At 48.5% G+C, this 20,790-nt stretch overlaps 1 protein-coding gene across 1 annotated transcript; it reads left to right on the forward strand.

Annotated features, from left to right (window-relative positions):
- The first annotated feature begins 9,061 nt into the window (after positions 1–9,061).
- Positions 9,062–10,449, forward strand: NPPB (natriuretic peptide B). The gene is made up of 3 exons (NM_001166570.1): positions 9,062–9,205; positions 9,480–9,726; positions 10,258–10,449. Exons 1-3 carry the CDS (start codon positions 9,080–9,082, stop codon positions 10,272–10,274), a joined length of 390 nt encoding a protein of 129 aa, NP_001160042.1. The 5' UTR covers positions 9,062–9,079; the 3' UTR covers positions 10,275–10,449.
- Positions 10,450–20,790: the final 10,341 nt, after the last annotated feature.

Raw genomic sequence — 20,790 nt, forward strand, 5'->3', positions numbered from 1 at the left:
TATAGCCCTCCAGGCTCCTCTGTTGATGGGATTTTCCAGGCAAGAAAACTGGAGTGGGTAGCCATTCCCTTCTCCAGGGGATCTTCCCAACTCAGGGATCAAATCCAGATCCCCTGCGTTGCTGGTGGATTCTTTACTATCTGAGCCAACAAAGGAAGCCCCTGTGACCTGTGGACTGGATTTTAAAGGAAGGATGAAGTTAAATTCCATTCTGTTCTTTATTCTACTCTTACCTAAAATGCTTTCTCTGCCGAGTGGGAGTGGAACTCTGTCCCAAGAAAAAAGGTAACGATGAACTAAATGTGCAGGAAAAGCAGACTCTACCTTGATCTGATGCCGAGCAGAAAGGGCACCAAGTTCCAAGAAGAAACTAAGCTGTTTGACTATGGGAATTTTAGAGAATGCTCACTTGCAAAAGGACCACTCAAGACCAAGAGCCTAACATAAGCCAAACACAGTTAGTTTGATAAATGTTTTAAAATGTTGAGTCATAACATGAAAGATCTCTAGGGAAAGATTCCATGGTCTTTCCTGCAAGGACAGGATGGAAGTTCCAAAAACCATTGTCTAAGATGGCACTATGGGGAAACGCAGAGCACAGGGATTGGAAAACAGCCAACACAGCAGCCAAGGTTTCTGAAAGATTGTATCTGCTTGGCATTCTCCTTTTATCCTCACGTGCACACATGGGTACTCAGTCCCTTCAGTCGTGTCTGACTCATTTTGACCCCATGGACTGTAGCCTGCCAGGCTCCTTTGTTCATGGGATTCTCCAGGCAAGAATACTGGCGTGTGTTGTCATTTCCTCCTCCAGGGGATCTTCCCGATTCAGGGATGGAACCTGTGTCTCCTGTATCTCCTGCATTACAGGTGTATTTTTTAACCACTGAACCGCCATGGAAGCCCCTTAATCCTCACACAAGACCACATGTTCCTATTTCGTGGATGGAAAAACAGCAGCACAGAGAAGTCTGTGACTTTCCTGAGGTGGCACAGCTCTTGGCACCAAGGGTGCTGGAATCTTGTCCATCCCTCTGCCCCACCTCCGAAGGTTGGATGAGGAGACTGAGGCCCCAAGGGGATGTGGCTTCCACAGAGCTGGAAGCTCAGTGACCAGGCAGGGCTGACGGTGGGGGGTGGGAAGAGGGGTGTCGTGTTGTGAGCCTGTGCTCTTTCTCCTGATACTGGAGGAGGGGTGGGGTGCAAGGACCCTGCCGATTGATTGATGATGGCGATGAGGGGGAGGCATGCTGGCCTGCTGCACCTGCAGAGGTCCAGTCCTGTAGTTAGCCCCCTGGGCTGCAGGTCAGTGCTATCGTGCAGCAGAATCCTCTCCATCCTCTCAGTCAAGGGCTGCACTGTCTCGCCCCAGACTAGCGGTGAGGTGGTCAGACCCAGGATGTCAGCGCTCTTGAGGACAGACAGCTGGAGACCCTCACAGTGAAGGCCGGCGGTGGATATCCAGGCACAGTGAGGTGGAACCGGATGGGGATGCTAATGAAAATTGGAGAACTCCCCTTTGTCCTGATTCCCACATCTACTACCTGCAGACAGAAGAACCTGGGTAAGAGAGCAGCCCCCAAGCCCACTCTCCTCTCCGCATGTCCTGTTGCCAGATTCAACACAGAATAATATAGGATGTCCAGATAAGTTTGAGTGTCAGACAACACGGGACTAATATTTTAGGGTAAAGACACCCCAGTTTACTGGGCTGAGCTGTGCCCCCCAGGAATTCCCTTCCTGAAAGAGTCCTGGAGGAGTGAGCTCCTGGCCTCAGTTCATTTAAAAAAGTGAAAAAAAGAAGTTGCTCAGTCGTGTCCAACTCTTTGTGACCCCGTGGACTGTAACGTACCAGGCTCCTCTGTCCATGGGATTTTCCAGGCAAGAGTACTGGAGTGGGTTGACATTTCCTCAGCTCATTAATGCTCTCTATCCCAGCCAGTCTAGATAGGAGGAGACATTTGTTTAATTAGGGAGTCCCAGGTCTGGGAACAGCCTCTCCCACCTAAAGACAGGGCACAAGCTTGTCCAGGGTCAGCTCCTGACCCAGTGAGGTCAGCTGCTTGGGCCATGGAGCATCTCTCCAGGGGCTCCCCAATATGGCTTTTTCCCCTGAAGCCAAAACCAGTCCTTTAATTGGTGACCTTGAGCCTTCAAACCAGACAGGCTGGGTGAAGCCAATGCCCTGCCACCACCCTCATAGGTTAAGAGCTGCATCCCCTAGACCAATTTAAGTTAAATTTCTATCACTTCTCTCTCAAAGATTCCTAACTGATGCAGTTCCCAAAAGAAACTGCATACCTTTTCTTAGAAATGTATCTTAAGAACAAGGTATCTCAGCCCTTGGTAACAGCCCTAGGTCTAGAACCTTTGCAGACAAAATTGCTGAGCACTGTCCAATTTAATTTTCTCCTCTTGTAATGTGAGTTGATCCCCGTGGTCAGACAGAAAGCAGAAAATACTAAGTGCAGACTCCATGTCCCTCCTGGATTAGCAGGGCCAGAGAACGGTTGTCACACCCGCTTCCAGGCTCCCGGCTCTGAGCTAAGATAATCCTTTGTCTTGTTTCCTGTGGGAAGGAGGTGAGATTCCTGGACCAAGACAACCTTGGGAGGGAACCGCCTCAGGAGGCAGAGGGACCTCTTCCCCATGATGTCTCTGGCTCAGCATCACAAGATGCACAAATGTCCAGCTGGTCGGTGGGGGTCAACATGTATGTCCTCAGTCCTGCTTCTTAAGGACCCCTCCTCAACCTGCTGAAGGGGGAAGTCTGTCTGCCTGTTAAGACTGTAGGCAACTTGAAGGCAGTCTTTGGACTTTCTAATTCCTCCATCTCTCCCCAGTGTGCCAGGACAGAACTCCTGTGAGGTGTGGATTCTGGGGTGGATTCTCTCATCCTTCCTTCTGTATCCCTCCCACCTGCTGAGACAGCTCAGACTTTCCAGCCTTTTGGAAAGTTATTGAATGTGTTTTCTGCTTTCTGTCTGACCATGGGGATTAACTCACATTACAAGAGGAGGGGGTTAAATTGGACAGTGCTCAGTACTTTAGTCTGCACAGGCTCTAGACCTTGGGCTGTTACCCAGGGCTGAGATAGCTTGTTCTCCAGATACACTTCTAAGAAAAAGATTTGCCGTTTCTTTTGGGGACTATGTCAGTTAGGAATTTTTGAGACAGAAGTGATAGAAATTTAACTTAAATTGGTCTAGGCAAAGGAGGGGTATATTTATTGGTTGAAAGTAAATTGACTTCAAGATTTGCTGAGTCCAGGGGCCCCAGTGATGTCACTAGAATGTCAGCTATGGGGACAAAGAATGAATACAACCCTTTTTGGAGGTGAGGGGAGGGATAAGGTGACCCTTTCAGAATTTTTTTTCCTTTTGAGGTTATAACAATGAGAAAGAGGGGAATAAAGGAGAGACAGGGAGAAAAGGGGAGAGAGAGAGACTTACCCTGCGACACACAGGCAACCATAGTCAGATGCTTTGAATATTGTTGTTGAAGCTGGACTTGGGATGCATGCTCGGTTGTGTCTGACTCTTTTGTGACTGCATGGACTGCAGCCAGCCAGGTTCCTCTGTCTGTGAGATTCTCCAGGTAAGAATACTGGAGTGGGTTGCCATTTCTTTCTCCGGGGGATCTTCCTGACCCAGGGATCAAACCTATGTCTCTTTTGTCTACTGAATTGGCAGGCAGATTCTTTACCACTGCACCACCTGGGAAGCTAGACATGGAGTAGGAAGAGTTAATAGCTATTTTTTTCCAGGCTACCAAACTCAGACCTTCCTCTGCTAACCATAAGTCTAGAAGTTCACTCCAAGAGCAGAGACAATCTACACACTCAGATTGATTTCTAAAGCACCTTCAGCATACATGCACACACACACACACACACACACACACACACACACACACAGGGCTGCCACTGCTGTGAAGGATCTGACAGTCTCTCTGTGGGTGGTTTCTGGCTTTTGGAGAAAGTCTAAGGGTCATAGAGGATGGAGGTTTTGCCGGGGGCTGGGAGTTGGCAAGTAGACCTAACCAAGAACTAGGTAGGGGTAGTTGACTATAATAACGTTTTTGTCTAATTTCATCTTTCTGCACAAGGGGAAACAGAATCCCAGCCCATAGAAAGGACTTGCATAATGCTATTCAGTGAGATAGCAGTAGGCAGAGGCTCGCCAGCTGCTGACTCCTGGGGCAGTGCTCCTTGCCCCACCTTCCCCTGTCCCTGGGTGCCCAGTGCTCTTATGCTGCCCCATAGCTGCCCAGGGCTGTGCTAGAAGTAGGGTGTGAAGAGAAGCTGTAGGGAAGTAACTCAGCATGATACAGCCAAGCCACACTCCCTGATGGGATCAGCTATCCCAAACCTTTCTTTCTTGCATCTTTTTCCTTCTGCCAAGAGCCTAGGTGCTATAGACTGAATGTTTGTATCCCTCCAAAGCAGAGACATTACTTCACCAACAAAGGTCTGTCTAGTCAAGGCTATGGTTTTTCCAGTAATCATGCATGGATGTGAGAGTTGGACTGTCAAGAAAGCTGAGCGCTGAAGAATTGATGCTTTTGAACTGTGGTGTTGGAGAAGACTCTTGAGAGTCCCTTGGATTGCAAGGAGATCCAACCAGTCCATTCCAAAGGAGATCAGTGCTGGGTGTTCTCTGGAATGAATGATGTTAAAGCTAAAACTCCAATACTTTGGCCACCTCATTTAAGAGTTGACTCATTGGAAAAGACTCTGATGCTGGGAGGGATTGGGGGCAGGAGGAGAAGGGGACAACAGAGGATAAGATGGCTGGATGGCATCACCAACTCGATGCACATGAGTTTGAATTAACTCCAGGAGTTGGTGATGGACAAGGAGGCCTGGCGTGCTGCAGTTCATGGGGTCACAAAGAGTCGGACACGACTGAGCGACTGAACTGAACTGAACTGAAGTTCATGTTGAAACTTAACCCCCAATGTGATGGTGTTAGGAGGTAGGGTTTGAGGAGGTGATTAAGACATGAAGGTGGAGCCCTCATGAATGGGATCTATAAAAAAGACCCTGCTGGGACGTTCCTGGTGGCCCAGTGGTTGGGACTTTGCCTTTCAATGCAGGGTGTGTGGGTTCGATTCCTGATCTGGGATCTAGGATCCCAAATGCCTCATTGTCAAAAAATGAAACTTAAAGAAAAAGCAATATTGTAACAAACTCAGTAAAGACTTTAAAAATGGTCCACATCAAAAAATCTTTAAAAGAAACCCATATATCTCCACCCCTTCTGTCCTGTGGGATTTCAATGAAGACAACTTATGAGCTCTCGCCAGACACTGAATCTGCCTGCACCTTGATTCTTGTATTTCCCAGTCTCCAGAACTAAGAGATATAAATTTCTGTTGTTTAATCCACCCAATCTATGGTATTCCTAGTTCATACAGCAGACTGAATGAACTAAGATGCTAGGAGAGGTAGTTGAACACTTAACCAGCCCCCTAGTTCTCCCTGGAACCCTCCTCATCTCCTCTCTCATGGCTGACCCATTCTTATTCTTCAAGCATTAGCCAAGAATCACCTTCTCCAGGAAGCTGTCTCCTCAACTGAGTGTTCCTGCCACGTTCCCAGAGCACCCAGGTCTCATTGTTGGATCAGTCACCACCTTACCCTGGGGGCCTGTGACTGTCTGTTTCTCTCCCTACACTGTATGCTCCTCAAAGGCATAGGGATTTGAGAATTTGGATATATACATCTTAGGGAGGCTCTTATTCAGCTTACCACATATCCATCTCATTTAATCCTTGGGTGGTAGTGCTATGACATAGCTCCATTAAACAGAAGTAGAAAAGTGCATGGCACAGAGTAGGCATTCAATAAATGTTGATGGAGATGATCTGCTGTAAGAGTTGTCCTTCCCTGGACAGAAGTCCCTGGAGTGTGTATTCAGTCTTGTGTCTGCCCTAAAGTCTTCTCCCACAGTCCCCTCCCCTGGAAGAAGATAGGGGTTCAGTCAGAGTGCTCAGCACTCATTTTCCCCTGGAATGGCTCTGTCTCCCCATTGAGACAGAATCTCCTTTGAAGCAAAGATGAACTCTTATATGTCTTCTGAATTCTTTGGCTCTTTTCACACTGCTATTGACTTTCAAAGACACTTTTTTCTCCCTTTTAGTCCGTGAAAGGAGGGAGCATATGCCCATTTTGCAGAAGAGCAAAGCAAGGCTCAGGCTAGATACAGAATCAGTTCTTGAAAGGTATTGGTTGATGGACTCTGTCTTGCTCCCAACCCTTAGTCTCATGACTTCCAGCTCTAGGGATTCTCTACACCCTCAGCAGCCCCAGTCTTAAGTCCCAGCTCTGCTCTTGGCTGCCTTTTGTTGTCTCTCTCCACCATTTAACTTTTGGATATTCTTCCTTTGGTGTGCATGTGCGCACACACACACACACATACACACACATGCACACACTGTTCCAGCTCCCAGAATATTTCCAGGACTGACATCTTTACACAGTCCTTAACTCTCCCCCATCTTTATCTGTAAAATGCTGAACTTGCCTTTGCTTGACCTCCTTCCCCTTGTGTCAGGGACCAGATTTACACATACTTCACTGCACAGCTTTCTGTAACTTCAGAAATGACCATAGGGTAATCTAATTTTTCTTTAGTAGAAACACCTACAATCACCCTGGCAGTGATTAAGAGCTTCAGGTCTAAAAATCAGACTACCTAGGTTAGAATCCAGGTTTTAGCACTTGTCAGTTGTGTGATCTAAGAAAATAGATTAAGACAACCTAAAAATTCCATGGATGGAGGAGCCTGGTGGGCTACAGTCCATGGGGTCACAAAGAGTTGGACACGACTGAGCGACTTCATGATTCACGATATTGAATGGGAGGAAACATTTGCAAATGATGTGTCTGATAAGAGGTTCCTATCCCAAACAAACAAACAGCTCATACAAGTCAATATTTTTAAAATCTGATGGAAAAATGGTGAGAAGACCTGATTTGATGTTTTCCCAAAGAAGGCATACAGATGGCCAAGAGGCACATGAAAAGATGCTCAACATCACTAGTGGAGAAATGCAAACCAAAACCAGAATAAGATATCACCTCACACCTGTCAGAATGGCTATCATCAAAAAGACCACAAAGAAAAAATGTTGGCGACAATGTGGCGAAAAGGGAACCTTGATGCACTGTCAGTGGGAATGTAAACTGGTACAGCCATGAAAGACAAATACTATGTTTTTATTTCTATGTAGAATCTAAAAAAATAAAACAAATGAATGATATAGCAAAATAGAAATAGATCCAGAGGTACAGGGAACAAACTAGTGGCTGCCATTAGGGAGCGGGATGGGGGAGGTGCAAAACAGGAGTAGGGTATGAAGAGGTATACTGCTAGGTATAAAATGATATGATACAAGGATGCAATATATGCTATTGGAATATAGCTAATATTTTATAACTTTAAATGGAGTATAATCTATAAAAATATTGAATCCCTATGTTATACACCTGAAACTAAGTAAATCAATTGTACCTTGATTAAAGTAAAAAAATCAATTTTGCTGTAAAAAATAAAAGAAAAAAAGTACATTAACTTTTCTGAGCTCAGTTTCCTTATCCACAAAAGTGAAGAACAATAATAACAATTTTCTCACTCAATACCTGGGAGGTGCTGTTTTTCAGGCAAGATTTGCTTAGTGGTCCCAGCTTCTGCCCCTTTCTCCATTTTTGTCACAACACCGTTCCTTTCCTGAACAACCCTTCTCCCTCATCCCGATGCTTGCCAACACAAGTTATCTGGAAGGGGAGGTGACATCAGTCATGCACACTTTAAGGGGGATTTAATCTGCTGTTTCTCTTCCCAGGGCCATTTTCCCCTCGGAGCCCCTTTTGCTATCACAGGCAGGAGGCCCAGACCTGCAAATTGCAGACCAGATCTGCAAATGGGAATGAGATCCTGGACAACCAGTTGAAGGAGGCACTGCAGAAGACACTCCTTCACACCCATAGTGTCCCATAAATAGATAACCATCTTGCAGTCATCCCTGCTTTTTCCGTTATGTTGACTTGGTGGGGGAGAGGAGGTGTTGGCACCTGGAGGAGATGTGATAGAAGGCATTCCTGAATGACTTCATCTCTGGGCTTTGCCTCTCAAAATTCCTGTCAAATCAGCTCTACCCTTTAAGGGACGGAAGAAGGGTCAGCATTCCAGAAGTTCCTTGTCATACCCAGACTTTTAATCAGGTGACACTGGAGAATTAGCATCCTAGTGCAGGAGGACGTGAGAGGGCGGGGAGGGGGTCTCAGGCGTCTCTTGGCCCCTGCCCCGTGCTTGTTTTTCTGGCAAGACGGGAGTTGAGGAGAGCAAGAACTCTTGCGTTGGTGGCTCAACGTGATCAGAACCACGGACAGCGGTCAGCGCGCCCGGGGGACCGGCGGTCTGGCGCAGGGCAGAGTTGCAGGCTTGCGCGCTTTCAGGCGGGGTGCCGAGTTCCAGGCGGGGAGGGAAGACGCGCTGCAGCGATGGGGTGTTGGCTGGGGCTGTTCTTTGTGAGTCACCTCGTGCGCCCGGCATTTGCGTCGAGTCTCTGATCGCTGGGGTTCTCTCTGCTCAATCCAGGAATGGGGGTGGGGAGGAAAGAAAAAAATCCACGCTAATGCCCCCGGAGGTTTCGCAAGAAAGGAAGCAGAGAGAGACGAAGGACCTATTGGTGTCTACCCCTCCCTGCCTACGCCCCCACTCCCGCATCCCACCCCTCCAACCGCCCCCCCCCCCGCCCCCCACCCCGGGCACGCGTTCCAGCTCCCGGTCAGGTCCATTTCTATACAAGGCCTGCTCTCCCCAGCCTCCACCCCCTCGGCGCGGAGAGGTGCATTCCCCCGCCCTGAGCTCAGCGGGTCGGGCCGGAATGCGGCCGATAAATCAGAGATAACCCAGAGAGGCAGGGCCGGCCCGGCTCCCAGGACCAGGAATAAAAGGCCGCTGTTGCCCAAGGATCCGGGAGAGCGCCCACCGGGCTCTTTCAGAAGGTGAGACGTGAAGCGCAACCCAGCGAAGCAGCCGCGGCCGCAACCTCTATCCGCTCCGCCAGCGACATGGACCCCCAGACGGCGCTGTCCCGGGCGCTTCTGCTTCTCCTCTTCTTGCACCTGTCGCTGCTAGGATGTCGTTCGCACCCGGTGGGTGGCCCCGGCCCGGTCTCGGAACTACCTGGGTTACAGGTGAGCGCTGCTGAACTGCGTAAACCCGGTTCGCCAGGAGGGCGCGGACAGCAGCAATTAACGGGTCCCCATCCACGCCCCTACTTACATCCCAAGAGGTCCCCACCCTCCCTAGGGAATTAGTGATATGAGAATCAGAAAGGGAATCAGAAAATGGCGAGACCGGGTGCGGGAAGCCAGTACTCAGCGCGGTTGGATCGCTTTGGCGCCGTCAAGGGCGGCTGGGCCCAGGTGCGGGTTTCTGAAGCTCTGGCTCCCCCACCGTGCATTGCAGGAGCTGCTGGACCGTCTACGGGACAGGGTCTCGGAGCTGCAGGCGGAGCAGCTGCGCGTGGAGCCCCTCCAGCAGGGCCAGGGCCTGGAAGAAACCTGGGATTCCCCGGCGGCAGCCCCCGCGGGGTTCCTCGGGCCCCACCACAGCATCCTCCGGGCCCTGCGGGGCCCCAAGATGATGCGCGACTCTGGCTGCTTTGGACGGAGGCTGGACCGTATCGGCTCCCTCAGCGGCCTGGGCTGCAACGGTGAGCACCTATCCCCATTCCAACTGCACATCATTAGAGCCACTTCTGGGTCCGATGTCTCAGGAGACCAAATTTTGAACAAAGAACATCACTCTTCTTTGCTGGCAGTCCTCAGGGCCAAGGCATGCCTTTCTGGGAATATTAAATTTGGACAACATTCATTATCATGTCTGGGAGCCCCTTCTATCCACCTCCTGCCTCTGACTGAAAGGGGCAGAATCACCTTAGGATGTAATTCAGTCACTATTCAACAGGCCCTCCTTGGAGCAGAGAATAGTTAACATTTTTCCTCCTGGTTTCCCCTGAACTGTCTAAAGCTGCGAAGGCAGAGGGGAAGGTCACCAGGGGGGATGGTAATCTCCGGTTTACAAGGAGGAAGGGGAGGTCCAGGGAGATGGGTTAGTCCAAAGTCCCAAACATGCAGATGAACTGAAGAGGGGGGTGGCAGGGGTGGCACAGGGTGAGGGCAAGCTCAGATCCTGCCTGTCTCCCACCTCAAAGTCATCATCACCCTCTCTTTTCCCCCCACAGTGCTGAGGAGGTACTAAGAAGAGGTCCTGGCTGCAGATATGGCTGCATCTGATTCTCCATCAACCCCTGATCCCCTTGGAAGCAACTCCTATTTATTTTTATTTATTTATTTATTTGGTTGTTTTATATAAGATGGTTCTTCTCTTTGGACACAAATTTTCCATGATGAAATAAAGTCAGTATTATAGCTTTTTCCTTTTGAAATTCATTTGTCTCAGTGTTTAAAAAAATAACGCATCATTTAAAAACAACAACAACAACAAAAAACCCTGTGTTTTCTTGCAAGTCCCAAAGGTGTCCATTTAATGGTGGGGTGGGGACACAGCTTCAAGGGCTGATGATCAAGCAGTTGGTGGGAGGGGGACTACTTTTCTTGAAAGATTTTCTTGTTTGGAAATATCTCTAAACACTCAGACACTTGAGACACTTTCCAGAAACTACTTTTGAAAGCCTGACAGTTTCTCCGTGGGAGCTGAATAGACCCTGATGTATTCCTGCTGCATGAGGGTGTGTGGCAGGGTATTTGCCCCTTGACAATAGCCTTCCTTCTGCCTAGAATTCTGTGACTGAAGGCACTCTCCGTATATTTGTTGTTTCCAGAAGCGCTCAGAGATCGAGGGCAGTGTGTGTGTGTGTGTGTGTGTGTGTGTGTGTGTGTATCAGAGAGAGAGAGAGAGAGAGACAGGGATGCTGGCTCATTTGCATTCCTGATGAGTGAGTTCTCCCTCCTGCCTCCAACCTCAGGTTCAGGCCTTCAATTCCTGATGTCATCCTGGAAAGGTGACTTCAAAACCCTGAGTTTAATAGCATTTTCATTTTCTGAGCCCACAAGCATAGAAGTGCCTGAAAGAGGCCCAGCATTTCAGAGTGCCCTTCCCTTGGGGTCCCACATTTTTACTTCCTCTCTGCCCTAGAGAGGAAAGATTTTTATTCTAAGGCAGGAAAAGAGACAAGCCCCAGAACCCTACTGTGCTGCCTTAATCAGCTGGGAGTCCTGGTAGGGGGTCACTTCCCTCTCCTCTCAGGATGCCCCTCCCCCTGCATCTTGGGTTCCAGGCATCCCACGTCATGTGATGGAACTTGCTCTTGCTTTCAGCCTATGCAGTTTCTTTTGCCAAGAATGCCTTTTATGGTACCAGCTCAGCAGGAGGACAGGACTATAAGTATCCCCATTTTATGGACGAGAAAACTGAGACCAAAAAAAGGGAAGCATCTTACATAAAAGCATACAGCTGCTAAGTTCCAGAGCTAGAATTTGAGCAGGGATCCTTGTGAATCTGGAGCCTGTACTCTTTCCCTGAGCTCCAGACCTTTAACTGCACTCATGACTTTCCTGCTGTCCTCATCTGATGTTTCTTTGAGTGAAGGGGAACCAGAATTAGTGGATCTTTGTGTTATTTCTCATTTTAACCCAGTTTGCATCTGAGGTGATAGGTATCTAATGAGTTTAAAGTTTTCAAAATAAGGTTTTAGGGCCAATTTATTCTCAAAACAAAACAAAAAACCCGTGAGTCATCTTTGCCTAATTGTTTTGGCCCTGGGTGGTAATGAGTAATTAGCATAATTAACATTTATAAAGGACTTATAATGTCCAGGCACAGTTCCATGAACTCATATCAGCCCTCACAACAGCTATGCAGGAAGAACTCTTATTATTGTTCATTTTACAAATTGAGGCACAAAAAGGTAATATATCTTGCTCAGGGTCTCTCAGTTGGTAAAGTGGCAGAGCCAGGATTCAAGCCCACACAGGCTGGCCCAACATCCATACACCTAATCATTGACCAATCCATCCCTTCCCAGGCCAGTGAATTAGGCTTGCTGGTGGGATGGACGGTCCCCTCATAATGGCATCAGTCAGTTCAACATCTGGGGCCAGTGCCTGTTGTCAACTTCTCTCCCCTGCTCAGGTGATGAAGACAGATTCCTCCCAGAACACCCACTTTACAAACCTAGCCAGCACTTCAGAAGTCTTCCAGGTAAGTCCAGTTCTTCCATAAATAGGGCTCAGGTGACAGAGTCTGTGCATGATACAGACACATCTGTTACTTGAGGCTTTTCACCCAAGCCACTGTCCAGGAAAAAGGACTGTAAAACAAACCGAAGAGCCAAATGTGACTTCTGGAGGGTGGGGAGTTGGTGGTCTGATGTACCCAGCGGAATGACATCTCAGCAAGCTCCTCCTGTTTGGTGTTTGTGGGCAGTGAAATGGCACATGAACTGTCTAAGGATGCCCTTTAAAACCAGCCCTCCCTGACCTGTGGCCCTGGCCCTTCAAACACATCCCCATGGAGCTACAGCCATGGCCTTAATCTCCCTGACTTACCTATGATCAACCTTGTCCTCCAAAGAAGCTGCTAGATTATATATCTCCATGGATGCTTGTCACTGTAACCTACCCAGAAAAACATGGTGAACACAGACCCATGCTTCACAGCCCACAGCTTTGCTGCTGAAAGGAGCTTCAGTAGAGGGTGGGCCTGCTCTGCTGGGTCTCCAGTGTTAAAGCTATTGAATGAAGTCAGGACAGAGTTGGACCTGAATTCTTCATCTCTTGTCACTGATTTTACACTCCCCTCTCCATCCTTTTTGGGGAAGCTTTGACCTTCTTGAGAATGATTTGTGGCAAAAAAGAATGCATCTCCCCCCACCTCCACAGAACCAGGTCTAAGCACGAAGTCATGAACTTGGCCATTTGTCTTGTTTATGTTGCAGTTCTCAGCTGTCTATCTTTGTCTCTGTAGAATTTTTCATGAAATCAGTGCATTTCCACTAAGAGGCCTGTCTCTCTCATGGAATGAAGAGCCAGGCCTCATGGAACTGTGTGGGCATTCTATAGCATTTCAGCCCTGGGACAGTGGCTCCCACTCTCTTGCCCCTAGTATTGTGTCTCTGACACTGCCAAACACAATCGTTTCCCTCACAGTGCACAACAGCCCTGCTTCCATCTGGAAGTATCCCACTTTCCTGCCCCAGGACTTTCTCTGGCAGCCAGAGCCCACTTCCTGGGGGCAGGCAGGAATCTGGGAAATTGACATGAACCAGGAGCAGCACTCAACCCATACCAAGTAGTGCCTTCGGTTCACAGGCAGTGTGCATCTTTTACTGGTCCCCAGATTTCTCTGCAGGGGATGGGGATTAAGTTTCAGCTGCCCATGGTGATCACTAAACCCCTCTCCCTGGTCACTTCCCCAGTCTCCTGCCAATATTTCCTGGGATTGTCTCCAAAATAAACTACTTTGCTTGAATACATGTCTCAGGCTCAGGAGAACCCAAACAAAGACACTCCCAAATGAGTAAACCTTCTTCCAGGGCTCCCCACCCTTGATGACTTCAGCCCTTGGAATCTTCCTTGACTCCCTTCTTTGACTGGACCACCCAGGCAGGTACCATGTCCATTCCTCCTTCTTTCCCTCACCACTCATGCCCATATTGGTACACCAGCTTCCTAACTGGCCCCCCTGTTCCAGGCTTTCTACTTGGTTCTTCCTGCATCAGGGGGGGAGAGCAGAACCATCATGCCTTAGCCAGAGGGAGACTCCTCCTCTCTGTGAGGCCCCCAAGGAGGGCATGTATTCCTTGGAGGGCATACACCCAGATATGTCCATGGGTGGTGTGCTAGAGTGGGGGTGGTGAATCAGGTCACTGTGGAGGAAATTAAGATGAGGTCATCCTGGAGTAGGGTGGGCTCCTGATTCAGTATAAGTGAATGAGTGTTAGTTACTCAGTTGCGTCTGACTCTTTGTGACCCCATGGACTGTCATCCACCATTCTCCTCTGTCCAAGGAATTCTCCAGGCAAGGATACTGGGGTGGGTTGCCATTGCCTTCTCCAGGGGATCTTCCAGATCCAGGGATGGAACCTGGGTCTCCTGCATTGCAGGCAGATTCTTTATAGTCTGAGCCACCAGCAAAGCCCAATTCAGTCTGACTGGTGTCCTTACAAGAAAAAAAGAAAGAAACCCAAGAAGGAAGAGATGACGATCAGAGAGATGCATCTGTAACCAAGGAATGCCAAAGGCTGCTGGCAGCTACCAGAAGCTTCAAGAGACAAGGAAGGATCCTACCTTACAGGTTTTAGAGGGAACATGGCCCTGCTGACTCCTTGATTTTGGACTCTAGCCTTCAGAACTGTGAGACAATACAGTCCTGTTGTTTTAAGATACCCAGTTTGTAGTACTTTGTAACAGCAGCCCAAAGGATCCGATGCAGTGCCCTCATCCTTTTCTTTCTTCACAGACTGTTCCAAGATGCTGGGTCCCATGAAATTCTCTGGAGATGTGCACCATGAACAACCAACCAACAACCAACCAACACACTGACCAACCAATAACCAACCAACCTACCGCTAAATTGTTTTCTCAAAGCTGTGACCAACTTGGTAACATATCACTGTGTATTTGCTCTTTCTCTTTCCTTACCTGTGGTGGGCAGCCTCTGAGATGGTCTGCAGTGATGCTCATCCCCTAGTATTCATGCCCTTGGTAATCACCTCCCTCTGAGTATGGGCTGGACTTAGTGACTCACTTCTAATGAACAGAGGACAACAAAAATGATGGGATACCACTTCCAAGATTAGGTTACAAAAAGATGGCGGTTTTCTCTCTACCTAAAAGAAGTCAGCTGCATCTCTATGGAGAAGTCCATGTCATTAGGAAATGACATCTCCAGGCAACAGTCAGTGAGGACCCAAGGTTTGCCAAAAGACACATGAGTGACCTTGAAAACAGGTCCCCAGCCAAGCCTTGAAATGAGCATAGCCCTGGCCAACATCTTAACTGTAGCCAGTGCAAGCTCTGAGAAAGTTGGTACCCAGTTAAGCAGAGCCAGATCCCTGGTCCACAGAAACTGTTAGATAATAGATATGTGTTGATTAAAGTTGCTTAGGTAGGGACTTCCCTGATGGTCCACTGATTAAGAATCCGTCTGCCAATGCAGGGGACACAGGTTCTGTCCCTGGTCTGGGAACTAAGATCCCACATGCTGAGGGGAACTAAGCCTGTGGTGCCACAACTACTGAGCCCTCGCACTGCAACTACTGAAGCCCACACACCTTAGAGCTCATACTCTGCAACAAGAGAAGCCACTGCAATGAGAAACAAGCATACCATAACCAGAGAGTAGACCCCACTCACTAGAGTGAAGCAACTAGAGAAAGCCCGTGCACACCAACAAAGAGCCATTGCAGCTGGAAAAACAAAAGGTTGCTAAGAGGTGGGTAATTTGTCACGCAGCCATAGTTGACTAATTCTTCCCTTTTCCCCTCACTCTTATTTCACTTAAGTAGAAGCCCCAAAAGCTTTAGCAAATACACTTGCCTTGGGCCTTTTCCCCTGGGCAACTTGCCCCCAAATTCCAGTTTCAGTGACCTCCAGTTTGCACCAAAGAAACAGAACATTATTTTCAAAGTCTAAAGCAATCATTCCTAAATACGGACCAGTGTCCTACCGATTTCTCCCAACCGGGGCTTCTGCTTTAGGCTCTTTAGGTCTGACAGAGTCATGCCAGGAATGTGATGGGTTTTTCACACCAGTTCTGCACAGGTGTAACATCTCTGGGGACTCGTGGCTCCCTGAAGTGGCCCACAGCGTCTCCCCGGAGGATCATGAAACCAAACTCAGCTAGAGATGAGATGCCCCAATTCTGGATTCTCCTAGCCATTTGCAACCCTCATTCCATCATATGACTAAGACGACTTCTTTCCAGTGATAAGGAAATAAAGGCTTTTGATTTTTCAGCTAGTGGAAGAGGTGGGGGTGGGGGGTGGATCTGGTCTTCTGTGTCTTTTGCTTTTCACTCCCACAGGCTGGCTTCTAAACACCCCATTAAATATTAACTCTTTCACACACATATCCTGAAGTGGATCAGGGGCATGGAAAGAAAGAGAAAGTGTACGTCAAGTCATTTTCCATTTCAGGCTCAAATCAAAGGCTTTCATAGCACTGGGGTAATGAGTATATTGGGGACTCTCTGTTTTCCCTGGGCTCTGTTAGTGCAGGAGGTGGTGTTCTGTACAAAGTCCTCAGGGCAGAAACTAAGTATTCTTTTCTTGCCACCCACCTTCTGCAAAAAAAAAAAAAAAAAAAAAACCACAAACAAAAACAGAGACAAAAGAAGAAACTCAAAAAATGACACCTGTGCCCCTACTCCAGATTCACTCTGGAAGGGGAAAAGTTTTAATAATAAAAGTAAACTGAAAAAAGTTCTAAATTCTTCTTCTGGAAACTTGCATGGGACTTTCACTTTTCCTTGAGCCACTGACAGACTTCAGAAGAGGCGCTGGATGCAAGAGCAGCATCAGCCCTCAGAGGCTAAGCCACAGCAGAGGCCATCCACCATGGTGCCCTTCCGGAAGTCTTGCCTGCATCAAAAGCCTATCTCAAAGGACATCTCCAGGAGACAGCCTGTGTGACGCACACTCAAGGAGCATCAGTTCCCCCAGGGTGGCTGCTCACTGAATCCTCTGCTAATAATAACCCTGCTACCCGAGCAATTAAGCTGTGAGCTCATTCTAGGATACGTCAGGATATGGTGGTTCTTGGCCTCCCGAGATACATATGTGCAGAAAGTCTCCTTGAAGGTCAAAAGTCAAGGGATACCAGGCCATAATGGGTCTTGCTTCTTTCCTCCCAGACGCCTCCCTACTCAGAATTGCACTCATTTTGGATTTGAAGTTGAGTTTGGCCAATCCAAATTAGTAAAGAGGTTTGCTTTCTCCTTTAGAATAAAGCTACCCTGGATGTCTCTCGTGTCCTCTGGACACGTACTGCCCTGATATCCTGTCCTCTTGCTGTGTAACAGCCTCTCCATCTGAGCAGCCAAGGACTAAGCATAGGTGGAAGAGGGTCTGGCTAGGACAGAGCTGTCATTCCATTTGCAATTCCTGAAGTTCTAGAGGGTAGATTGAAACAAGTTAGGTGTGTAAATAGGTCACGGTAAGGCAGGAGATATATGGGCTCCAGTTTAGGCATTCAAAGCTAGCTTCCTGTTTACATTTCATGGGGCAAGAAAAAGGGGGCTTCAGGCTGGACCTGTACAACTAGCATCCTGTTTACATTGCCTGAGACAGGACATAGGTGGGCTCCAGGTTAGGCACTTTCCAGGTGGCTCAGTGGGAAAAGAATCCACCTGACAATGCAGGAGACGCAGGAGACACGGGTTTGATCCTCGGGTTGGGAAGATCCCCTGGAGAAGGAAATGACAACCCACTCCAATATTCTTGCCTGGAAAATTCCATGGACAGAGGAGCCTGGTGCGCTACAGGCCATGGGGTCACAAATAAGGCCCCAGAGATGCATGCAATTTGACTGCTTGGGGCTGCAATGCAGGGTTCTCATCCCTTCAGTGCAGTGTTTCCCCTCTGGACTTGATTGAGCACGCATGCACTCTCTCACTCCTGTTTACCCTCGGAAATGAAAGTAACAATAGAAACAGGGTAAATAGCCAGGCTTCGTCTCTTATGCACACCTTAAGATAACAATCATGGCAAGAACAGAAAAGGGCTAAACCTTGTTTGAGTGAAGGGTCAAAAAATCACATATTCCCCCTCCTTGGGGCAAGGGAGACACTACACAAGTGCAGAAAGTCTCCCTGGGGGTCAAAAGTCAGGGGATGCCAGGCCATAATGAGTCTTGCTTCTTTCCTCCCAGATGTCTTTGTGTTGAAATCTATTTGGTTGGGAGGGGAGGGTCTTGAGACAAAGTAGCCAGGAGGGGCAAAACAAGACTATTGGCCAGAGGGGAGACAAAGACCCAGAAAACTGGCCCTTTATAACGATTTAAACTTTCCAAAGGTGTGACTCTGGAGACAGCTCTCACAGAGTTCGCCCATGCGTCTTTCTGCAAGCACTCTGCCTTTCCAATAAACATTTTACTTTTCTCTTTACCTTCTACCTCCTCATCAGAATTCCTTCTTATCTCAGTAGGCAAGGACTGGGGATTTAGGCCCTAGCTGCTGGCCTCTCTGGTCTAACGGTTAGGATTCTTGGTCAGGGAACTAAGGTCTGGATTCCAGCTCACTACTGCTGTTTACTGCAAGATACCACTTGCTGCTGTGTGTGTCCAAAATTAATGGGGCTTGGGTATGCTGATTTCCCGAGACAGTCCACATACTCACAGACTTGCCAAGCATGCAAAGCTACAGCCCAGGACAGGGGGACGGCAAGGAGGTGCTCAGAGGCAATCTAAAGGACTGGGACTAGGGCAGTGTTTAATCAGGAACTGAGACTAAAGGGATTGTTAAGGAAACTTTGTGCTAAGAAGCAGCAGTATCTGAGAAGTGGGCTGAAATTACAGGCTTTGGCGTCAGATCTGGGGTTCATGTCCTGATCCTGCTGAGTAACACTGGGCAAGTGACAGATGCTCTCAGGCTCAGTTCTGTCCCTCTGTGAATGGGGACAAAACCCACCTCCTGGGGCTTGTGATGAAAATGGAAGAATCCACATAAAGCTCTCAGCACCATGTCTCGCATATTCCAACCAAACAATAAAGATAACCATTATGAGTATCATGCAGTTATATGGCAGTTCACACTTCTGATCAGTTCAGTCACTCAGTCGTGTCTGACTCTTTGTGAACCCATGGACTACAGCACACCAGACTTCCCTGTCCATCACCAACTCCCGGAGCTTGCTCAAACTCATGTCCTTTGAGTCAGTGATGCCATCCAACCATCTCATCCTCTGTTGTCCCCTTCCCCTCCTGACTCAATCTTTTGCAACATCAGGGTCTTTTCCAATGAGTCAGTTCACACTTCAAAATGCATTTATACAGTAACAGTTCTTTTAAGGCTCACAGATGAGGAAAAGAAGGCCACAAAGATGCATGCAATTTAACTGCTTTGGGCTGCAATGGAGGGTTCTCATCCCTTCAGTGTAGTGTTCCCCCGCTGGATAAATTGCATTGAAGAGTGTATAGCGTTGGGTCTGGCACTTAGTAAATGGAGGCCAGTGCTGTACATTTTCTCCAGTGGTTATGTATGGATGTGAGAGTTGGACCAGAAAGAAGGCTGAGCACCAAAGAATGGATGTTTTCCAATTGTGGTGCTGGAGAAGACTCTTGAGAGTCCCTTGGACTGCAAAGATCAAACCAGTGAATTCTAAAGGAAGTCAACCTTTAATATTCATTGGAAGGACTGATGCTGAAACTGAAGCTCTAATACTTCAACCACCTGATGGGAAGAGCTGACTCATTGGAAAAGGCCCTGATGCTGGGAAAGATTGAGGGCAAAAGGAGAAGGGGGCAGCCGCTGAAGAGATGGGTAAGATGGCTCAATGGACAAGAGTTTGAGCAAACTCCAGGAAATGGTGGAAAACAGGAAAACCTGGCATGCTGCAGTCCATGGGGTCACAGAGTTGGACACAACTTAGCAACTGAACAAATGAACAACAACAACAACCAAAAGAGGCCATTCATTGCAGATAGAGAGGCTCACTGCCTGGTGTTTCTCTTTGGGGGGCCAGGAAAACAGAGACCTTGATGGCTCATTGCTTGCTGGGCCTTAGAGAAGGACATGAAAGACCTGAAAGGAAACTGCATGGGTCACAGCTGCCTCCATCAGCCAACCTCACCTTGGGAGTGTTCCTAGGAAGGTGCGAGGTGTTACAAACTTCACATCCGAGTGTGAGTTTCTAGAAGCAGCAAGCTTCCATAAATGAAAATATCAGCATCCTTCTAGAGTCAAGTTCCCCCCACACCTTTGAGGGAACCATGCAGTGAAGGAGGGCAGGCTCTGCACAGGAATGATCGTGTTCCCAAAACTTGTCTTGTGTTTCTTTTGGGGAGTGGAGTTCTTGGGACATTGGTCCCATTTGGTTCCGGCTGACTTAGGACTCTAGAAAACTACTTTCTCTTCACCTGGACACTGAGAGGGACAGTCAGGGGTGGGGGAAGCCCTGCGGAGGGAGAGGTCTGCTCTCGCCACTGCTGATGAGTCAGGTGTGAGGCCAGCGCCAGCATCTGGACTAATTTGTCCTGAGCCGAGCAGCCGGCTGCCTGCCACATCCTCCCCTCCCGCCCTTATTTGGAGCCCTGACAGCTGAGCGGCAAACCAACAGGGGAGCTGGGTGCCCGCCAACCGTCACCCTCTGCTTCCCCGCATGAGTCCCGTTGCCGAGGAGAAAGAAGCCGGAGGCATCGTTGTGAGATAACCAAGGACTCTTTTTTGCTCTTCTCACACCTTTGAAGTGGGAACCTCTTGAGGCAAATCAACAAGAATGTGGCTCCTGCAGCTGAGGGTCCTGGGGGTTGTCGGGGCTGCTCAAGGCAGAGGGGCTGTGACAAGCAGGCTGGACTGATAACTTTAAAAGGGCATCTTCTGCTGCTTCCTCACTCAGCTGCTTTATCACTGCAAGTGACAGAATGGGGAGGGTTCCGTCCCTCTCCCGGACGAGCTCCCAGAGAGCCAGGGGGCTATAAAAAGAGGAGGCTCAGGGCAGCTGGGAGACAGAGACGGACAAAGGCCAACAGCAAAAGGCCAAAGAGGACAGGGAGGAGGCAGCAAGCACCAGACCGACCATTCCTTGACCGACGCCAGC

This window comes from Bos taurus, chromosome 16 (genome assembly GCF_002263795.3).
Source record: "Bos taurus isolate L1 Dominette 01449 registration number 42190680 breed Hereford chromosome 16, ARS-UCD2.0, whole genome shotgun sequence".
NCBI lineage: Eukaryota > Metazoa > Chordata > Mammalia > Artiodactyla > Bovidae > Bos > Bos taurus.